Raw genomic sequence first — 23,214 nt, forward strand, 5'->3', positions numbered from 1 at the left:
AAAGATTATAGGAAGGAACCACTCTATGAAAGCTGTTGAAAAAAAACTACTTTAAAACCAGTATCCATATACCTGAGGGTGTTCGTGTATCTGGCATAACATATTTTCATGATACTCTTTCTCCTATAACTCTGCAGATTAAAGTCTAATTTATGACCGGGGCTTGGGCCTCTGCCTAGCACTTGCTTTGTGTTTATTTTCTATACCATTTAGACAGTTAATTTAGCCTAGATGGGCCAAATTTAGAGAAGGGGGTGTGGGGCATGAGGTTGTCTGTATTTAGTGTTAAAATTACGTTTAAAGGGTAAAAAAAAAATTTCCAGTAATGGATAAATTAACTATTTTTTCCCATATTATGAAGCTGAAAAATTATGTCTAAGTCTAGGAGAATATTCTTTTGATGAGAATGAAAAACAATTAGAAGACATAAATATGAAAGAGAAGAATCTTGAAGAGTACTGGAAGAAAGCAAAGGAAATTCTACACAGAATAGAACAGCTTGAAAGAGAAGGAAATGAGGTGGGGTTTTTTTGTTTCAAAGAATATAGAACTTTTTTCAAGGTTTTTTGTTTTGTTTTGTTTTTTCAGTAGAGGTTAGAGGGTAAAATATTTTTCCTGCTAAGTTATTTTTTAAGTTTTATTGGTTTTAAATTCAAAATTAAGTAGTGATACTTGAGTAACCATCTTTGAGCACAGAAAGAAAAGATTTTTAAGAAATGGAAATGATGACTGAAAAAATAAGAGACACGGAAGATAGAGATCTAACATCTGTATAATAAGGGTTCAAGAAAGAGAAAGGATGGAGAAGTAATCTCTCCCTCTTATATATGTATATGTACATATGTATATATACACACATATACATGTTTCTATATTTTTTTATGTATGTACAATTTGTGTCTTTGTGTGTGTACTTTTTTAAAAAAATTTTTTTTTTTTCAACATTTATTTATTTTTGGGACAGAGAGAGACAGAGCATGAACGGGGGAGGGGCAGAGAGAGAGGGAGACACAGAATCGGAAGCAGGCTCCAGGCTCTGAGCCGTCAGCCCAGAGCCTGATGCGGGGCTCGAACTCACGGACCGCGAGATCGTGACCTGGCTGAAGTCGGACGCTCAACCAACTGCGCCACCCAGGCGCCCCAATGTGTGTGTGTACTTTTAAAAAATGTTTATTTTTGATGGGGCGCCTGGGTGGTTCAGTCGGGTGAGCACCCGTCTTTGTCTCAGGTCATGATCTTTTGGTTTTTGAGTTCTAGTCCCGCATGTGTGAGCTCAAGCCCTGCTTTGGGCTCTGTAGTCTCTCTCCCTCTCTCTCTGCACCTCGTGAGATTCTCTCTCCCTCTCTCTCTCTACCCCTCGCTCACTCATGCTGTGTCTCTCAAAATTTTTTTTAAATGTTTATTTATTTTTGAGAGAGAGAGAGAGAACAAACAGGAGGGGTACAGAGAAAATGGGGGACAGAGGATCTGAAGTGGACTCTGTGCTGATAGCAGAGAGCTCCATGCGAGGGCTCAAACTCACGAGCCAGGAGATCATGACCTGAGCTGAAGTTGGATGCTCAACCAACTGAACCACCCAGGTGCTCCTTTGTGCATGTATTTTTAAAAATAAAAGCATAGTGCTCAACTTAGTATAATAGTATAGTAATTTCTTTTTTTTTTTTTTTTTTAATTTTTTTTTCAATGTTTATTTATTTTTGGGATAGAGAGAGACAGAGCATGAACGGGGGAGGGGCAGAGAAAGAGGGAGACACAGAATCGGAAACAGGCTCCAGGCTCTGAGCCATCAGCCCAGAGCCTGACGCGGGGCTCGAACTCACAGAGCGCGAGATCGTGACCTGGCTGAAGTCGGACGCTTAACCGACTGCGCCACCCAGGCGCCCCAATAGTATAGTAATTTCATTCTTTTAAATGACTGAGTAGTATTCAATATTAAAGATTATTATAAATTTATTTAACTAGTACTTAATTGAGAGACATTTAGATTATATTCAATCTCTCACAAGGGTAAACAACTCTAGAGTAAATGTCTTGCTACCATATATTTTTTATATATATATGTAAAATATAAACATATATAAATATATATAATAAAAATATATATAATATATTTTGTTGTTGTTAAGTTTATTTTTATTGGAGAGCCTGGGTGGCTCATTTGATTGAGTGTCCAACTTTGGCTAAGGTCATGATCTTGTGGTTCGTGAGTTTGAGCCCTGCATCAGGCTCTGTGCTGACAGCTCAGAGCCTGGATGGAGCCTACTTTGGATTGTGTGTCTCCCTCTCTCTCTGCCCCTCTTCTGCTTATGCTATGTGTGTGTCTCTCTCTCAAAAATAAATAAAACACTAAAATTTTTTTTGTTTATTTTTATTTCTTTTGAGAGAGAGCGAGCAGTGTAGGGGCAGAGAGAGAAGGAGACAGAATTCCAAGCAGGCTCCATGCTGTCACTGCAGAGCCCAGTGTAGAGCTCGAACTCATGAACCATGAAATTATGACCTGAGCTGAAATTAAGAGACGCTTAAGCGACTGAGCCACCCAGGTGGTAAATATATATATTTGTAACCACCTTACTAAGATGTAAATCACATTGCATACAGTTGACTTGTTTAAAGTGTACATTTCATTGGCTTTTAGTATACCCACAGAATTGTGCAACCATTACCACAACCAATCTTAGAACATTTTTATCACGCCCCCCAAAAAACCCCATACCTTTTAGCAGTCACCCTCCCTATTTCCCCATCCATTCTTCCCACCTTCCCAGCCTAGGCAACCACTAAACTATTTTCTGTGTCTATATATTTGCCTATTCTGTACTTTTTATATAAATTGAATCATAGAGCACATGGTCTTTTGTGACTGGCTTCTTTCATTTAGAATAATGTTTTCAAGGTTTATGCATGTTTATATTAGTATTTCATCTTTTTTAAAAAAGCTTTATTGAGATGTTATTCACACACCATACCATTTGCCCATTTAAAGTGTACAATTCAGTAGTGTTTAGTATATTTACAGTATGTGCAACTATAGTCATTTACAATATTTTTATCATCTCAGAAAGGAACTCTGTACCCTTTAGGTATTTCCTTGCATTCTCCATTCCCAGCCATGTGTGTGTATATGTGTGAGCAGGGGAGGGGCAGAGAGAGGGAGGGAGAGAGAGAATCCCAAGCAGGCTCCTTGCTGTCAGCAAGAGCCTGACACAGAGCTTGATTCCATGAACTGTGAGCTCATGACCTGATCCAAAATTAAGAGTCAGACGCTTAACAAACTGAACCACCAAGGTTCCCCTATCTATAGGATTTTTTTGTAAAGATGTGCAAGTTTTATTATGAACAATCCTGTCAAATTGTTTATCCATAGAAGTTGTGCAATTTATGCTCTCACCTGTAAGTTATGAGAGTGTATACCCTTTCAATTTTTGCCAGTGTCCTAGATGAATGCTGTCTCAGTGTAGCTTTATTGTGCATTTCTTTTATTGCATGTGGGATGGGGCATTTTTTTGTAAGTTTAGGAGCTATTTATGTTTCCTTTCCCATTAACTGTTCATCTCCTTTTCCTATTTTTCTATACTATTGTTGATCTTCTTCGTATTTCATTATAGTAGCTTTTCATAAATGTTGATAGAAAAATCATACCCCAAGACATGACTTACACATATTCTTTCTAGATGTTTTGATAATCATTTGGTTTGCTTCTGACCTTTTTTTCTTCTGAGTCCGCCCTCCCCACAACCGCCCCAGCCACCCATATTATTCTTGGTCTATAGTAGAGCTTTGAAAAAAATTTTTCATGGGGTCAACTATATTAGTTTCTTTTCTTCATGATGTATTGATTCTGTGTGATATTTAGAAAGGCCTTCTTCCCCTCAGGAATGTTAAAATATTATGTCTTCTTTTAAAATATATACAATTTCTGGGGCACCTGGGTGGCTGAGTCAGTTAAGTGTCTGACTTCAGCTCAGGTCATGACCTTGTGGTTCATGAATTTGATTCCCACATTGGGCTCTCTACTCTCAGTGCAGAGCCCACTTCGGATCTTCTCTCTCTGTCTCTTCCCCACTCACGCCGTCTCTAGTTCAAAAATAAACATTAAAAAAAAACACACATGCACACACACACACATATATGTGTGTGTATATACATATATATACACACAAGTTCAGTTTTTTATATATCAATATTTAGCTCATTTTGACTTTTTTTAAGTTTATTTATTTTGAGAGAGAGAGCATGAATGGGGTAAGGACAGAGAGAGAGGGAGAGAGAGAATCCCAAGCAGGCTTCACACTGTCAGCACAGAGTCTGATATGGGGCTCAAACTCACGAACTGTGAGATCATAACCTGAGCCAAAATCAAGAGTTGAATGCTTACCCTACTGAGCCACCAGGCTCCCCTCATTTTGACTTTGTTTTTGTGTAAATTGTGAGATATGGATCCAATTTATTTTTCCCCAGATGGCTACCCAGTTGTCCCCAGTTCATTTACTAAATCAATTCCCCTTTCCTGTTAATGTAAACTGTCCCTTTTATTATGTATATTCTGTTGACAATGATGAACTTTTCCTATATTATTTAAAGAAAGTATAAATTGGATTATAAAACAAATGGATTATCTTGAAATTATTTACTTGTCATTTTTACATTATAGGAAAAAATACAAAGAGAAAAATACAAGGATAATGTTTCATCTATGAACATAAATATTCAAAATACATTGAAACACCTCCATGGAGATAGTATTGGCAGAGGCCCTGAAGCAGAAGATAAGGATGAAAGCCAGTCTAGAAAGCTTCTGAGTTGTAAATCCCATGAAATTCTAACTACAGCGTGTACAAATGATCACCAAATGAAGACCCTGTTAAAGAGTACAAATCCAGTTGATGCTTGTTATAGGGAGAGTGGACAAAATAAAACTTTATATAAAGCCGATTCAAGCTATAGTCAAAACTTACATGAAAGAACAAATTTTGAAAACAAGAATTCTGTTTCTCAATCAAGGTATAGTTTAATAATTGTTTCTAACTTTATTTATTCAAGTATTTTTTTTTGTAGTACTATGTTATTAAGCCCTGGGATATAGAAATGATAAAAAATGGTCTTGGGAGGAGCCTAAATGGAAATGTTGGGAATGGAGTTTGGATGGGGAGGTATGGGCCAGTTCATCTAGGGCCTTGCATATCACAGTCAGGATTTTTGGTTTTCACTCATAGGGCGTAGGGAGCCATTGACAATTTTAAATTGTGTGACATCAGATTTGCATTTTAGAAAGGATACTCAGAGAACTTGACCTGAAACCCTATACCTGAAGTAACAACACATGCATTAATAATCCATCGGCAATGTAGCAAAAACCAGTTTGTAAATTTAATTTGATAAAAAGGAGTAGTGTGTGATGAAAATATGGCTCAGGATTACCTTTTCATTTGTTCCTTTCACCTCACCTCCAGTTCATGACCTTGCTCCCTCAGATAGCCTGTGGGGCTGGACCTGAGATGTAGCTTTTCTTAAAAATTTACTTGTGTTCTCTCCTCTGATGGATACTGAGCTAGTAGGGAAACTGAAGAGTATTGCTGCTATATTCTGGGAAGGTTGCAATGTAAACGGAATATTAGGGAGATGGATTACATCATCACCACTCCTTTCTTTCCTTTATAAAACCATTCTTGATGTTAATTTTAACCTGATTTCTCAGGGATGTGGGATTGGAAAGCATTGAAATATGCCCTTGGGTCAGCTCTCTTGCTTTCTGTCCCATTGCTTTTGTTCTCTCCTTTTTTTTTTTTTTTTTTTTACGTTTGTTTGCTTGTTTATTTAAGTAATCTCTCCACCCAACATGGGGCTCGAACCCGTGACCCCAAGATCAAGAGCCGCATGTTCTTCTTCCAACTGAGTTCTCTTTTATAACTTTTTCCCTGTGTTTCTGTTGGCATCAGTATTACTGCCTTTTGGAATCTTATTTAGCTCCACTTTTAGAAAGGAGGCTATAACCATTACAAACGCTACTTTGGCAGAATTTGATAGACTTTGGTAGATCCTGGTTCCATCTCCTGCCTGCCAAACACCCAGAATCACACCACTGCTTACAGAAACATTTGTGCACACACTGAGCAGTATGTTTACTTTTAATTTCTGGTGTCTGTTTTCTTTTAGTGACCATGTTTTTAAACCTCCAATTCCTGTTGTCAAAAATAGAAAGCAGGAGTTACCAGTAACAGGTATGATTAAAAATATTTCTTCTTTGATTTTTTTAAGAAAACATATTTAGGTGACTAATACAGCTAAAAATGTAATTGGTATATTTGCCCTCTAACATATAAGCCACACTTTTGACTCCTTTCTCGTGTAAATACTTTAATCACCTGTTATTGACATCCAGAACCTTTCTGTTTATCCAACAAGATGACTGAATATGTAGTACTGTACTAAAGTTTATGAAAATCTTGAGAATTAATATATCATGTAAATGTCAGGTCCTTTTCATTAATCAAAAGAATCTTAAATATTGCAATTTTTTTCCAGATCCATTTACATTATGTTCAGATATAATAAATAAAGAAGTCATCACTTTTCTAGCAACTGACAGTCATTCTAAAATGTTAAAGTATAGATGCTCAGGTAAATATTTTTTATACAGTTATTTTGTAATTAAAACTTTATATGATATTAGTTAACTAGACTTTACAATAATTCTGCCTGTGTGATTTAAACTTCATTGCCTTTAGGATCACCTGGGTGGCTCAGTCGGTTAAGCATCTGACTTCAGCTCAGGTCATGTTCTCGTGGTTCATGAGTTTAAGCCCCACATCAGGCTCTCTGCTGTCAGTGTGGAGCCTGCTTCAGATCCTGTCTCCTTTCTGTTGCCTGCACACATGCACACTCTCACTTTCTCTCTTAAAAATAAATAAACATTGGGGCGCCTGGGTGGCTCAGTCGGTTGAGCAGCCAACTTCGGCTCAGGTCATGATCTCACGGTCCGTGAGTTCGAGCCCCGCGTCGGGCTCTGTGCTGACTGCTCAGAGCCTGGAGCCTGTTTCAGATTCTGTGTCTCCCTCTCTCTCTGACCCCCCCCCCCCCATTCATGCTCTGTCTCTCTCTGTCTCAAAAATAAATAAATGTTAAAAAAAAATTTTTTTAAATAAATAAACATTAAAAAAAAAAATCTCATTTCCATTAGAGAAGTAACAATCTGGAATATCATAAAACATTCAAATTAATACCTCTTATCTGCATTAGCCGGTGCTTCCGGTATTCATTATCTGAATCACCATAGCTAACATTTTTTTAATTACTTTATTATTCTGTTTTTGTCACAATTAATACCATCTATGAGTTTAACTTTTCTGAGTAAGGTAAACGTTTTGTATATTTTCAGAGAGCATCAGTGGGTGTATATTCTGGATAATGCTGTACACATTAGGCATTAAGTGTTAAACAATATCTATTTTTACGTCTGTAGTTAGTATATAAATGTTTCTAGTATTATATGCCCCATTAGTTATTTTTTATTAATAATTTATTTATTTTTAATTTACATCCAAGTTAGTTAGCATATGGTGCAACAATGATTTCAGGAGTAGATTCCTTACTGCCCCTTACCCATTTAGCCCATCCCCCCTCCCGCAACCCCTTCAGCAACCCTCTGTTTATTCTCCATATTTAAAAATCTCTTATGTTTTTGTCCCCCTCCTGTTTTTATTTTATTTTATTTTTTATTTTTTTCATGTTTATTTATTTTTGAGAGAGAGAGACAGAGCGCAAACAGGTGAGGGGCAGAGAGAGAGGGAGACAGAGAATCCAAAGCAGGCTCCAGGCTCTGAGCTGTCAGCATAGAGCCAGACGCGGGCCTCGAACTCAAGAGCGTGAGATCATGACCTGGGCTGAAGTAGGACACTCAACCGACTGAGCCACCCGGACACCCACCCCTCCCAGTTTATATGTTATTTTTGCTTCCCCTCCCTTATGTTCACCTGTTTTGTGTCTTAAAGTCCTCATATGAGTGCAGTCATATGATATTTGTCTTTCTCCGACTAATTTCACTTAGCATAACACCCTCTAGTTCTATCCACGTAGTTGCCCCATTAGTTATTTGTTCTGCAGGGGCCCTGTAAATGTTCCATCCATCCAAGGGACGCTTAATCCATCCCTTTTCCTCCTCCATACCCTGGTATTTCCTCTTTGTTTTAGTGTCACACTCTGTTACGTGGACAAAATTGAGGCTCATGTTAGGCTCAAAATGTCACTATTCTTTAGTCTTGGCTGTAGAGTTTGTCTCTATTACTCTAAAACTAGCTATACCTAACTATAATCTGAATGCCATCTCTTTTTTCTTCCCCATTTTAATACTTGTGAAATCTTTCTCTTCATTACCTTTCTATCCATTAACTTCTTTTGTCCCCACTTAAACTATGTTCATTTCTTCTTGTCTTAAAGAGAAAAATCTAGAGGTGCCTGACTGGCTCAGTTGGAGGAGCATGTGACTCTTGATCTTGGGATCATGGATTTGAGCCCCACGTTGGGTGTAGAGATTACTTAAAATAAAATAAAATTAAATTAAATTAAAACTTAAAAAGGAAAAATTTAAATACTTTATGTGACTTGCTGTCCCTTCAAATATTCATCTGCACTTTCTTTCATCATTACCAGATACTTGCTCTTTCTCCTTTCTCTTTCAATGTATTAATTTCCTTCTTAGTTCCTTGCAATCTGGCTTCTTTTATTGGCATTCTACTAAACTTTAATGTTAAAGATTATCTGAAGCCTCTTTTTTTCTGCCAAACCAATGACTTTTTAAAAAATTCTTCTCCTCTTTAGTATCTCTACACTGTTGATAACCATTTCGTGGAATCCTCTCCTCTCAATAGTTTAAAGACACAGTTCCCAAACTATCCACCCAGACTCCCAGGAGGTCTGTGGTGAACTTGAAAGGGCATGACAAAATACTTTAAATTTTATAAATGAGTGGCGCCTGGGTGGTTGAGTCTGTTAAGCATCTGACTCTTGATTTCAGCTCAGGTCATGAGCTCACAGTTTGTGGGATCGAGCCCTGTGTCAGGCTCTGTGCTGACAGCGAGGAGCCTGCTCGGGATTCTCTCTCCCTCTCTCTCTGCCCCTCCTCCACTTGCATACACAAGCACTTTCTCTCTCTCTCTCTCTCTCTCTGTCTCTCTCTCTCTCTGTCTCTGTGTCTGTCTTTCAAAAAAAAATAAACATGAAAAAAATAAATTTTATAAGTGAAATACATAGTAATCAACATCTTTTGGATACCACAGGAACTACTAGCTCAGAGTCGTTACAGTTTCACCATCAGCTTACACTGCATTCCTTTTGATGATTTCATGTCATTGTGGACCTGAGTTTCCAGTGGTTGTGATAAAAAGCAAGCACTACATGAAAATAATGTGGAACGGGAAATGAGGGTGGCAGTGTCAGTCAGATTCCAAGATAGGAGAATTTGTTCTGTACCTAGTAAGTGCATATATCGCATTAGGAGTAATAATTAGGGGTAATAATTGTGATTAGGGGTGCTTAGCTGGCTCAGTCAGTAGAGCAGTGTGACTCTCGATCTCAGGGTTGTGAGTTTGAACCCCATGATGCTTATAGAGATTACTTAAAAATAAAATCTTTTAAAAACAAAGGAGTAATTGTGGTTAATAAGAATGAAATCTAAATATTTTTCAATTTAAGTGTATTATTTTTTCAAATAGCTACTAAGTTATTAGAACATAAATGCTTATTAAGTTGTTTGGACTTAACAGAAGATTGGTATTTCTTTTGGCCTAGGAGTGCCATAAAAAATCACCAAGATCTCAAGGATGCCATGACGTGAGAAAGTTTGGGAACCTCTGGTGGGAAGTATTCCACAGGGCAGAGGAGATACTTTATTACTGTTAACTCCTTTCATATCTTAGTTTGTTTGAGATGGTTCTTTCCTAGTTCCCTTCTTTAATGATGATTCACTCACTTCACAGACACTTAGGGAGTGTTTATTCTTTGGCAGGCATGGGGATCAGATTAATAGAACTAGTCCTCATCTCAAGAAGTCTGAAAAACACTTCATTTTATCACCTTTATTACTTTATCTTTCTCTTCCTGCCAAATTTCTGCATATTTCCCCAAGACATAATCTATCGCGCTTACTCAATGCTGTTTCAACATCTGCTTTTGTGGCATCACCTATCATACTGATAATTTTCAAATCTTTATCTCTACACTTGGCTTCTACCTTGGATTATATATAGCCTCATCCTCCTTTTCTAGCTACACCTAAGACATATTTCAATATCTTGTTTTTACTTCAAGGTTAATGTATTTAAAACACAGCATCTTTCTCCCTTTTAAATTGCCTTCCCTCCAGCCACTATTTCTATTAGTGTGGTCACTATTCTTTTGGCCTCCCAGATTTCAAACTTTAAATCATTTATAACCATTTTTTCTCTTTATATCCCCTATTTCTAGTCTGTCAAATTTCATTTTTTCTTCTTTCCCACATAGGCCCTTTTTGCTTCATGCTTCAATTACACCAGCAACTTTCTAGCAACTTTCAATTACACTTTTTTGTTTTTCAGTTTTAAGTCTCACCAACCCCCAACTGTAATGAGCATATTGCTGTTAACTTCTCTTTCTAATATGTGCTTTTTATCATGTTACCAAGCTAAAGGCCCCTCAATGCTTCTCTGTAACTCACTGACTCAGCCTCTCTGCCTGACTTTTAAATTTTTGTGGACTTTTATTCTGCTTCCACTTGTTAAATTTTATTGCATATTTGTTCTTTTTAAGTCTGCCAGAAAGTTGCTATGCTTATTCCAAACTTTGTCATTCAATCAACTATCAAATTACTTAAGAATTATCCTAAACTTTTCCCTTACCCCAGTAGCTCATTATTCACCAGTTTTTACCTCAGAAATCTCTACATTCTCCCTGTAAATGTCTTGTTTCAGAATTCCTCATTTATATTCTGGACTGTTGAAGTAACCCCTCAACTGAACCTCTTACCTTCAGCTAAACTTTCTATGACACAAATGAAATCATGTCATTTCCCTGCTTAATAAATACCCTCTAGTTCCTTCCCCATTGACTTGCAGATAGAAATAGCATAGCTTTCAAGACCATTGTCATCTGGCCCCCTTTCCTCCTACATTTTTCTCATACTTTATACTCCAGCCACACCAAAGTACCTATAATTCTCTGAACATGCTATGCTTTTTCAACTTTTTTGTTCTTTTACACATGTTTATGGTACTTGAAATGTCCTCATCCTAGCCAACTTCCTGCCTGGCTAACTTCTAGTCTTTTAGTAGTGGGCCACTAATACCATTAGGCGACAGGCAGATGGGGAACTTTATAATGGATGGATGTGGCTAACATCACCTAAACCTAGTGATCAATCTTAACATTAAAAAAAAAGAGAGGGGCGCCTGGGTGGCTCAGTCGGTTAAGCGGCCGACTTCTGCTCAGGTCATGATCTCGCGGTCCGTGAGTTCGAGCCCCGCGTCGGGCTCTGTGCTGACAGCTCAGAGCCTGGAGCCTGTTTCATATTCTGTGTCTCCCTCTCTCTGACCCTCCCCCGTTCATGCTCTGTCTCTCTCTGTCTCAAAAATAAATAAACATTAAAAAAAAAATTAAAAAAAAAAAAAGAGAGAGATAGTCAGACTTTATGTGCCTCTTAATATGATACAGTGAGAGGTCCTCAATACTGCCTGTGAGGAATTCTACTAAAAACAATTGAATCTGAATCTAATCAATCATCCAGATCTAATTACTAGTTTATTGGACACACAGGAACATTTTAAAGCATGCACCTAGGATATATTCAATGAAACCTAGCCTTTGGGTAACTCCATAGTATAAATGATCTAGTGTCTATATCAAGTAAATGACAAGGAGGAAGAGAGGAGAATAGATTGATTAAAATAAACTTGAGGCATTTCAACTGAAGGTAATGATGGACCTTCTTTGGATCCTGGTTTAAACAAACCAACTGTAAAAAGAAAGTTTTGAAATGATGGGGAAATTTAAGCACTGACTGGATATTAGATTATATTAGACATAATTTTTTAAGGTTTGATAATGGTTTTGTGTGTTTAAAAAAAGTCCTTCTCTGTTAGGGATGAATATGAAGTATTTACAGATGAAATTATAGCTTCATGCAAATTCCAGGCTCCATAATCTAGTGTATACATGGAGGGCAGAGCAGAATAAGTGGGTTATAGACAAAATATGACTGACCATAACTTAATAATTACTGAAGGTGAATGATGGATATGTGGAAGTTCATTATACTTTTCCCTTTACTCTTGTGTGTTTGAAAATTTCATAATAAAACACTGAGACAAAAAGAGATGACTGGGCATAAGAGTCACTTCTTCTGGGTATTTTTCCTAATGGTGACTCCTGCTGAGAACCTGACCAAACTAGATGCTCCTTTCCTATATCATCCTAACTGTTCACACCTCTATTGCAACACTTTTTTCACTGTATTGTATTGTCTTTAATCTCTCACATGACTGACCTTCTTGACATATTTATAATTAAGTTCCTGATTTTACTTCAGTTATCATCATAAAGATATTTGCTTTCATAGATTTGTTACTAGATATTTTGTAATACCTACGCATCACTTTAATTTGTTTTCTTTTAGGTTGCATAGCAGTAGGAAAATCCCTGAATAGCCGAAATTTTAGCAAGCTCTTGCACTCTTGCCCATACCAATGTGATCGTCACAAAGTCATTGTGGAAGCTGAAGACAGATATAAAAGTGAACTAAGGAAATCACTTATCTGTAACAAAAGTAATTAATTCAGCAGCTTTGAAACTGTTATTATGACTCTACCTTTTGAACTGTAATCTAGAACATGAAGTATATTAAAAAGTTAGCGGGTAAAATCATGTTGAAAAGAAAATATCTTAGAGCAACCAGTGTTTTAAGATGTACCCAGGGAAAATATTTAGTCTCTGGTCATTTAAAAATTCTTCCTAATCCATCTAAGGATTCCCATTAGAAGGGGGAAAAGGGGGGCGCCTGGGTGGCGCAGTCGGTTAAGCGTCCAACTTCAGCCAGGTCACAATCTCACGGTCCGTGAGTTCGAGCCCCGCGTCGGGCTCTGGGCTGATGGCTCAGAGCCTGGAGCCTGCTTCCGATTCTGTGTCTCCCTCTCTCTCTGCCCCTCCCCCGTTCATGCTCTGTCTCTCTCTGTCTCAAAAATAAATAAATGTTAAAGAAAAATTAAAAAAAAAAAAAAGAAGGGGGGAAAAGGAACTATCATACTAATGGAATTGATGTGCAGATTGATACTCTAAGTACACTAAATGTTTTCTGTATTTTTCAGAAATTCTGCTGACCCCACGTAGGAGACGACAACTCAGTAGTGAATCTACTACCTCTGGAGGAATAAGTTAATATATTTAATTATTAAATAAACCTAAATTTCATATAGTTCTGAGAAAAAGAGGACAGCTAAATGATGGTTTCTCAGTCCCATTGATGGTTCTTAAATGATAACCGTTGGGTCTGATGAGGGTCATAGTTCCTAAGAAAAGGGACTTCCCACTTCGCTTCCTCATGTTGCTTTCTCACTCATTGCTTGCCCGCTGGGGAAGAAGCAGGAGGACACTAACATTTATTAAGCACTTACTAGGTGTTAGGTATTTTATGGATATTTCCTTTGATTCTTATAATAACATTATAAGGTGTGTAGTATTTTATTTCCACTTTAAGGCATAATGAGTTGGCAAATGGCAGAGCTTACATTCAAATGCAAGCCTGTCTTTCTCCAGAAGTCCCTGTCCTATCCTCCTGATCACATTTCTATTTTAAGAACAAAATTATTCTCCTATGTATAAGTGCTTCAGAGAGATTTTGCAAAAGATTTTGGTTCATAACTACAGCACTTCAAACAATCAAAATTTAAGAGACAAATAGTATAAACCTTTAAAGCCCTGCTTAAAAATCAAAATACTTCTTGGGGTACGTGGGTGGCTCAGCCGGTTGAGCATCTCACTCTTGATTTCAGCTCAGGTCATGATCTCATGGTTCATGGGATCGAGCCTCATACCTGGTTCTGCGCTGAGAGTGTGGAGCCTGCTTGGGATTCTGTCTCTCCCACTCTCTCTGCCCCGCTTCCACTCACGTTCTCTCTCTCTAAAAATAAACAAGGGTGCCTGAGTCAGTTAAGCATCTGACTTCGGCTCAGGTCATGATCTCACGGTTTGTGGGCTCGAGTCCTGCATCGGGCTCTGTGCTGACAGCTCAGAGCCTGGAGCCTGCTTCAGATTCTGGATCCTGTGTCTCCCTCTCTGTCTGCTCCTCTTCCACTTGTGCTCTATCTCTCTCTCTTTCTGTCTCAAAAATAAATGGATATTAAAAAATAATAGTAAAAATAAAAACTAAACTTAAAAAAACCAAAATGCTTCTTAAATGATGAGTTAATTTATGGGAATTTTTATTTAACTACAGGATTAAAATTTCAGGTTTATCACCATTCCAAATTTATTACAGAGACTTAGTGAACATTACCATTTTCTTCTCTTCATATGAAATTAATACCTGCAGAGTAAGAATAAGCAGTTAAGTACTTTACTTGTCAAAGTAATCTGGAATTTAGTAACATTTATTGAATTATTCTGTTACTTATTGCAAAGATATTTAGACATTCATATGGAAACATTTTACCATATACTTTTATTTGGCCATTTTCACTGCTAAAGCCTTAAAAGAAATTTCAAATTTATTTTTAATATTGTGGTTTTTTTTAAGTTTATTTATAATCTCTCTACCCAACATGGGGCTTGAACTCACAACCCTGAGATCAAGAGTTACACACTCTTACTGACTGAACCAGCCAGGCACCCCTGAAATTTATTTTTTATATCTGGGTCTTTTTCTATGTTAAAAGTTCTGCGTTCAGGGGTGCCTGGGTGGCTCAGTCGGTTAAGCATCCAACTTTGGCTCGGGTCATGATCTCACAGTTTGTGAGTTTGAGGTCCTCGTCGGGCTCTGTGCTGACAGCTCAGAGCCTGGAGCCTGCTTCAGATTCTGTCTCCCTCTCTCTCTCTGCCCTTCCCCCACTCACACTCTGTCTGTCTCTCTCTCAAAAATAAACATTAAAAATTAATTAAAAATTCTGCATGCAAATTAAAATTAACTACAGTACTCCTCTAGGGCAGCCCACTTTTTGAAGTAATATTTTCCGTAGAAACTGTTAGAAAATGGTTGTTTTTCCATAGAAACATGTTGCACTTGGAAAACTTGCTTTTGACAAGGAGTTGGCATCAAATGAATAATGGATTTTTTTCAGCAACATGACTTAAAAACAAATATGTAACAATTTAAAATATCCTATAATTGGGGCAACTGGGTGGCTCCGTCAGTTGGGCATCCAATTTCGGCTCAGGTCATGATTTTGCAGTTCGTGGGTTCGAGCCCTGTATCATTCTCTGTGCTGACAGCTCGGAGCCTGGAGCCTGCTTCGGATTCTGTGTCGCCCTCTCTCTCTGCCCCTCCCCTGCTCACACTCTGTCTCTCTCAAAAATAAGTAAATGTTAAAAAAATTTTTTTTAAATATCCTATAATCATTTTACATAGTAAAATCATTTGTAAAGCCTCATGAAAAGCACATAATTGTGGTTGTACATTGATTATACAGAGGGATCCTAAATACTGTTAAGTGACATTCAGCTCATAAGTACATACATCTTTTTTGTAGATTAGAATTGCTTTAGCTAACGCCAAATGGCTAATAATTTGGTCTGCTTTTTTAGAATTTAGAAAGGCATCTTGAGATACTGTTTAGATTGAACTTCTCTTTCATAAGTAGGCTAAGAATGTTTGGTACATTGCCATTTTTCCTCCTTGATTTCCCTTTCGTTTCAAGACACATTTATGAGCATTCTTTTGGTTGTAGGTTGCATTCAAATTTGAAACCATTCTTTTGAGAAGAGATCATTGCAGCATCTAAGCATTTAAAGAGACTTGGCTCTCTTTTAGGATAGACTGGTGTCTTGATAGATTTTGAAAAATAAGAGTCCCTAGAATTGAACCTTCTTGGGGCGCCTGGGTGGCGCAGTCGGTTAAGCGTCCGACTGCAGCCAGGTCACGATCTCACGGTCCGGGAGTTCGAGCCCCGCGTCAGGCTCTGGGCTGATGACTCAGAGCCTGGAGCCTGTTTCCGATTCTGTGTCTCCCTCTCTCTCTGCCCCTCCCCCGTTCATGCTCTGTCTCTCTCTGTCCCAAAAATAAATAAACATTGAAAAAAAAATTAAAAAAAAAAAAAGAGATTTTGAAAAATAAGAGTCCCTAGAATTGAACCTTCTTGGGGCGCCTGGGTGGCGCAGTCGGTTAAGCGTCCGACTTCAGCCAGGTCACAATCTCGCGGTCCGTGAGTTCGAGCCCCACGTCGGGCTCTGGGCTGATGGCTCGGAGCCTGGAGCCTGTTTCCGATTCTGTGTCTCCCTCTCTCTCTGCCCCTCCCCTGTTCATGCTCTGTCTCTCTCTGTCCCGAAAATAAATTAAAAATGTTGAAAAAAAAAAAAAAGAATTGAACCTTCTTGCCTACTTTCCCTTACCCTTTCCTAAAGCCTGATCAATGTTAAGACTAGCACTAAAGGGGTTCCTGAGTGGCTGTGTTGGTTGAGCATCTGACTTAGGCTCCGGGGCCATGATCTCGTGGTTCATGAATTCAAGCTACGCCCCCTCCCCCCACTCCCTCTCCTGCTGGCTGCTGTCAGTGTAGAGCCTGCTTCGGATCCTCTGTCCCCGTCTCTCTTCCCCTCCCCTGCTCATGGTCTCTCTCTCTCTCTCTCTCTCTCTCTCTCTCTCTCTCTCTCTCAAAAGTAACCAAGCATTAAAAATAAAAAGATAGTCACTAAAGAAGTCACAAAGGGGAGCCCTGTGGGGTAGAGCTGCTTCCTCCTAGGCTGCCCAGTACTCTGCTGCAATAACCTTTGAGGAATTGGGCACGGATGTAGGAGTCAGTGAGATGGCAGCTGTATTGGAAAAGTGAGAATTGGCTTTACATGAACAATTCCTGGACCCCAGTATCCTGAACGTTATAATAACCTGTCCACTCCTGATTATGAGTTCAAATCATTAAGCAAGTGAAATTGAAATCCTCTATTTCTTAGATGACAGCTTTCTGGTAGAGCTAAAAGTAAGCTCTAGTAGAGCTAAAAGTTTGAAACACTTTTTACCAATAATTAGATATTATTTTAGGCACTGGAGATATAATGGTGAGCAAAACAGACAATAATTCTTATCTTCCTGGACCTTGCATTCTAAGTAATACCATTAAGTAATCATCAGACATTATTTTCAGTGATTTCTCAGCCTTCTGCTGGTAAGATTTTCATTTCTGTTTTAAAAGATCTGAACCATGCCTCCTATCCTAGGAGAAGTAGACAAATGGCTCACAGTCTTGACCTGCAAGGGCAAGATTTTCTAAAGTTGTCCCAGCACCACTGTTTCAATTCCTTCTAAAGTAAATAGCAGCCTTAAGTGGAAGTAGAGAAAACTCCTCCTATCAACATCTATCTACAATGATAACATGAGTTAGCAATGAACAAAAAACCTTACAAGAAAACTATTTCCTAGTAATCATCACCAGAAGATATTTATGTACACAGATACCAACTGCATATTCTTTCTGTTGTAGAAAGTATCCCTAATAACCAGATAGTTAAAAACTTCCTTCTCCCTTGTGCAGCCTATTTTTTGAGTTTCAATCAAGCTGAGCACCCATACAGGTAGTGAATGTTTTTAAAAGTGAATTTCAAAAGACCCTTTTTAAAAAAAATATTTATCAAGGCTGATAATTAAAGTAACAAGTGTCGATATTCTTTTTTATTCTATGAAGTTTTGGAGCCCTTTGGGAAGACTGTATCTGTAAGATAGGTAAGCTGTCTGTTAATTGTCCTCACAGGAATGTTGAGAGAATTAAAAATCAAATGTTTATAAATTCTTGTGCTTCTTGATTGAAAGATGTTCCACGTATTGCAATAGAATTGTTAAAATTATTGAAGAATTCACAGTGATAAGACCTAGCTTAATAGTAGGCAGTCAGGGGCGCCTGGGTGGCTCAGTCGGTTAAGCGGCCGACTTCGGCTCAGGTCATGATCTCACAGTCCGTGAGTTTGAGCCCCGCGTCGGGCTCTGTGCTGACAGCTCAGAGCCTGGAGCCTGTTTCAGATTCTGTGTCTCCCTCTCTCTGACCCTCCCCCGTTCATGCTCTGTCTCTCTCTGTCTCAAAAATAAATAAAACGTTAAAAAAAACTTTAAAAAAAAAATAGTAGGCACTCAATTTTTAAAATTGAAATGAATTTCTATATGATCAGTAATGCAGGCATGAAGCTTTCTCACTACATAGTTCATATCCTTAGAGTAAGTTAAGAACTTATCCTTAGAGTAAGTTAAGAAGATCCCTTTTTTCAGCAAGTACTTATATATTCTACGATTCTCATTAATTACAGAAAAAAGAAGAATTCGTAAAAATTTTACCAAAGAAGAAGTAAATTACCTTTTCAATGGAGTTAAGAAAATGGGAAATCACTGGAATTTAATTTTGTGGTCTTTCCCCTTTCAGCAAGGACGGAAGGCTGTGGATCTTGCTCACAAATACCACAAGCTGACCAAAGGCTCCAAGCATGAAGCTCCTTGATCAGAATACTTGTCAGTTTTTAGGTTTAACTAATAGAATACAATGGCTTGAAACACAATTTAAAATCTTCTAAACTCTCATGAAACAGAGAATGTGAAAACAATACTGTTTTAATTAAATACTCGTTGTGATTCTGTATCTCTTTGAATTATTAAAGTAATTTATAAAACAAATATACTTTTTAATGTGTAGATTAGTAAGCAAAATTCCTTTATAAGGTCAAACATTTGTTTAGGAATATGCTTTTATTTTTCCTTAAGCTCAAAGAACACAGGTCAGAGAAAAAAATATCAGCCTTTAAGCATTATTTGACATTATATTGTAATGGATACCATGTGAGACATTTGGATTTTAGTATATATTCTCACCCAGTGTAAGTTCCTCCCCAGAACTTAGAATAGTTTCCCAAGCTGTTCAAATGAAGTTCCCACATATTAAATCAATGTTTGACATTTTGTTAGCTAAACTAAAATGTTTCCTCTTCTAGAGGCTAATTGTGCAGTTCCTTTGAATATCCCCAAATTCTATGGTCAGGTTCACTTTTTTGGTGTATGTTTATTTGCCTTTGCTTTTTAAAAGCTTAGAACAAATTTTTATCGTTTAAGTTAGTTTTCTTCTAGTGGAAAACCAAGCTATTTGACCTCAGTTGTCTATTTTTCTTACTCTTTTTATATTCCTATCCTGATCCCCAAAGGATGCTGTTGCAGCCTTTATTAAACTTAATATGCTGTTGCTGTGGCAAAGGGATCAAGTATCAGAGCCTTAAAGCTCACCTGTGCTTATATACCCATTGGTTCACTGCTTCGTGTCATTGTAATAGATTTCTTCAGTCCCGAAAGGTATTTCCAGAAAAGTTTGTATTCTTTGACCTTTTCACATCATGACTATATCTACTTGGATAAATTAAGAATTTTTATTAAATTTATTTTTTAATGTTTTATTTATTTTTGAGATAGCACAAAGCAAGGAGGGGCAGAGAAAGAGGGACAGAGGATCTGAGGTGGGCTCTACACTGACAGCAGTGAGCCCAATGTGGGGCTCAAACTCACAAATCACGAGATCATGACCTGAGCCGAAGTCGGACACTCAAACGACTGAGCCACCTAGGTGCCCCAGAATTTTTACTAAATTTCTAATTTTCTGATCCATAATGAAAATTGCAGAGAGCCAATAAGCAGAAAATTTTCTTTAAATTCAAAATTTCCTTTAAATAAAAGAATAATTTTTTTTAATTTTTTAATGTTTATTTATTTTTGAGACAGAGACAGAGCATGAACGGGGGAGGGTCAGAGAGAGGGAGACACAGAATCCGAAGCAGGCTCCAGGCTCTGAGCTGTCAGCACAGAGCCCGACCTGGGGCTCGAAACTACGGACCACGAGATCATGACCTGAGCCAAAGTCGGCCGCTTAACCGACTGAGCCACCCAGGTGCCCCTGAATAAAAGAATAATTTAAAATTACAAAGGGGTGCCTGGGTGGCTCAGTCAGTTAAGCGGCCGACTTCGGTTCAGGTCATGATCTCACAGTTCGTGAGTTCCAGCCCCGCATCTGGCTCCCAGCTGACAGCTTGGAGCCTGCTTGGGATTCTGTGCCTCCCTCTCTCTGCCCCTCCCCTGCTCGCTCGCGCTCTCTCTCTCTCTCTCTCTCTCTCAAAAATAAATAAAGATTAAAAAAAATTAAAGTTAGGAAAATTCCTTATAGCATCTCAAGTGTGAATGAATCTTGTCCATTTAAATAGGCTTTTTGATTTGCACTTCTCAAGACTTAGGAAAGTTGTTTTAGGTCAAAGGGGAAAACATTGTTTTGTCAGTCTTATTGGCTTAATCAGGAGTTGTTTCTTACGGATGTTCTGAAAGGATTTAAGCATGTTTTTCTACTTTAAGTGGGTCTCAGGTAATAGTTCTTTTATTGATCGGAAATTAACAGAAAAATCAAACACTGCTTAACTCACGCATCCCCAAGAATATGATATACTGTCGGTTAGACACTGATTTGTGTCAGTTACTGAGACTATATTTAAAATAACCAATTCTGGGGCACCTGGGTGGCTCAGTCCATTAGGTGTTGGACTCTTGATTTTGGCTCAGGTCATGATCACTCAGTTCATGAGATCGAGCCAAGTCAGGCTCTGTGCTGACAGTGCATGGCCTCCTTGAGATTCTCTCTCCCTCTTTCTGCTCCTCCCCCACTCATGCTCTTTCTCTCTCTCAAAATAAATAAACATTTAAAAAAATTAACCAATGCTATATTGCCTTCTGAAACCTTGAAATTTTATCCTAACTCTTCACTAACTTGGTTAACATGAGCTGCTTTTTTTTCCCCTCAGATGGAAATATTTGGTAATAAAATAGATGAAGACACATCAAAAGGAAAGTGGAAGAACGATGACATATTAGAGAACTGTATAGCTGTAGGAGTTTAGACATGACAAAATCAACAAGGAATAAAAAATGATTTTAATAATGACAGACCTTTGGAGTTGGAATTGACCTCAGTTATAGTTCCCTGCCAGAGGCATGAACTGCTGTACAACAATCTCAACATTTGTGGCTGTCTTTAATTTTGCATAAATCCTCAGAAACCTGGAATTTACTACTTCACAAGGTGATAATTGGTGGTCAGTTCTAACTTAGATTAAAATGAAATGTGCCCTCCTCAAGCACCTTCTGTAGAACCACAAAAGTTGAATTTCTTTTCTACATGCCAATCCTTGAGAAAGGAAAAGATAGCTATCCATCACTTTCTCCTTTTCCCTCTACATTCTCTATCCTTCATGCTGATAAGCCCAGTTACTTCATGCTTCAGCAGAACAGTGTCATGTCTCCTTATGGGCTTAGTCACTGACCACTGGACACTTACTTGTCTTGATAAAATGTGTCCAGGGAGTGCGTGGGTGGTTCAGTCAGTTGAGTGTCCGACTTCAGCTCAAATCATGATCTCACAGCTAGGGAGTTCGAGCCCCACGTCAGGCTCTGTGCTGCCAGCTCAGAGCCTCTAGCCTGCTTCAGATTCTGTGTCTCCCTCTCTCTTTGCCCCTCCCCCGTTCACACTCTTTCTCTCTGTCTCAAAAATAAACATTTTAAAAAAATGTGTCCAGAAAGAAATGTGGCTTTACTGCCAGAGTATGTCTGTACCCAGTTTGTCATCTAGTATATTAGGCATCTCTTCCTACTTCAGATCATCCACAGCTTTGAGTGTGATGCTGCATTCTCATCCAAGTCACTGAGGGTAACTTGAGGTGCTGGGCCAGGGTGAGAGGCTGGGCAGGCTCCTAGCAGCCTCTGGTTATCCCTGTTCATCGGTTCCCTTTGGGCCTGGTCTTTGACCTGCTGCAATGCTATCATCCAGGCTACATTTCACTTTGTCTGAGTGAATTGTCAAATGCCCCGTTGAAATCTGCATTTGCTATGTCTAGCATCCTCTTGCCTGGCATTCCTGCAAAAAAAAAAAAAAAAAAAAAGAGAGAGAGAGAGAGAGAGACTGTGAATCTTGCCCTATCTTTTCCTTTTCCATCTAGTCACATTTAGAGAATTTCAGCTAGGGCTGATGAAGTTCACTGGCCTGTAGTTTTAAACTCCATCTTCTGTCCTACGGAAATCCAGACACTGCCTTTTTATGACTTACAATACTTTCCAGACTTCTAAGGGTGTAACTCTTCATGGATTTTCACTCTCACTGCCTTGTTTGAACTTAACATTCAGGTCGGCCGATGCTATGCCCATTTGTTGGATCCTGTAACTCATGCTGCCAACATTTTGGCAGAGCCAGGATCAGAATTCTACTCCTTTGAAACTCACGTAGGTGGTTGCTTTTCTGCCATATCCCACTTCCTTGTGATATTTAGAAATGCCTTGTAAAGTGAGCGTTTTCCACAGAGGATAGCAAGAACTCTCAAAGGCCACTAAAGTTAAGCTCCATGAGTGAAGTGTATTTTTTTTTCCTTCCATTACCCTTTTCCTTCCCCTTGTCTCCCTGACCTTTTATCCTTTCACATATCTTTCTTGTCACTACCCCCACCCCCAAGAAAGGAAATCAAAGCTGCCTATTTCTGTTGTGAAATGCTGTCTCCCTGGAAATATCATTTTGAAAAACCTGTTAAGGGGCGCCTTGGTGGCTCAGTTGGTTAAGCATCTGACTCTTGATTTCAGCTCAGGTCATGATCTCACAGATTGGGAGATCCAGCCCCGTGTGGAGCTCTGCACTGAAAGCTTGGACCCTGCCTGGGATTCTCTATCTCTGCCCCTCCCCTGCTAGCGTGCTCGCGTGCCCTCTCTCTCAAATAAACTTAAAAAAAAAAAAAAGTTAATAAACACAATGGTATTGTTTGCTGCAGTAAAGATTACTACCTTGCACTCAATAGGGAGTGAGGTGAAAAGCGGGATATTTATGAGGACTTGGGGGTCTAGTTTAAGATGGGTCTTTCATTGCGGGGCTAAGAATTAGGCAAAATTCATGATAGCTTAAGTTCAGTGAATAGGATTGAAGTACTGGGATGCTATCTTTTAGCATTGGGATCCTTGGCCAGGTTTCTTAAGTTTTCTGAGCTTCAGGTTTCTAGTCTGTA

At 38.5% G+C, this 23,214-nt stretch overlaps 1 protein-coding gene across 16 annotated transcripts in view; it reads left to right on the forward strand.

The window, feature by feature from the left end:
* Positions 1-18,786, forward strand: part of TERB1 (telomere repeat binding bouquet formation protein 1) — a 46,244-nt gene extending 27,458 nt beyond the window's left edge. For 9 of the 16 annotated variants that reach the window (XM_047834764.1, XM_047834766.1, XM_047834770.1 and 6 more), the window contains 7 exons: positions 362-519; positions 4,652-5,001; positions 6,154-6,218; positions 6,523-6,618; positions 12,641-12,790; positions 13,329-13,394; positions 18,463-18,786. In XM_047834764.1, the coding sequence (XP_047690720.1) occupies positions 362-519; positions 4,652-5,001; positions 6,154-6,218; positions 6,523-6,618; positions 12,641-12,790; positions 13,329-13,394; positions 18,463-18,650 (1,073 nt within the window). In that variant the 3' untranslated portion in view covers positions 18,651-18,786. Of the gene's footprint in view, positions 1-361; positions 520-4,651; positions 5,002-6,153; positions 6,219-6,522; positions 6,619-12,640; positions 12,791-13,328; positions 13,395-17,699; positions 17,888-18,462 lie in introns of those variants that run through there. The other 7 variants (XM_047834772.1, XM_047834773.1, XM_047834767.1 and 4 more) reach the window with 7 other exon arrangements.
* The last annotated feature ends 4,428 nt before the right edge of the window (positions 18,787-23,214 follow it).

The sequence above is a fragment of the Prionailurus viverrinus genome, chromosome E2 (assembly GCF_022837055.1).
Source record: "Prionailurus viverrinus isolate Anna chromosome E2, UM_Priviv_1.0, whole genome shotgun sequence".
Classification (NCBI taxonomy): Eukaryota; Metazoa; Chordata; class Mammalia; order Carnivora; family Felidae; genus Prionailurus; species Prionailurus viverrinus.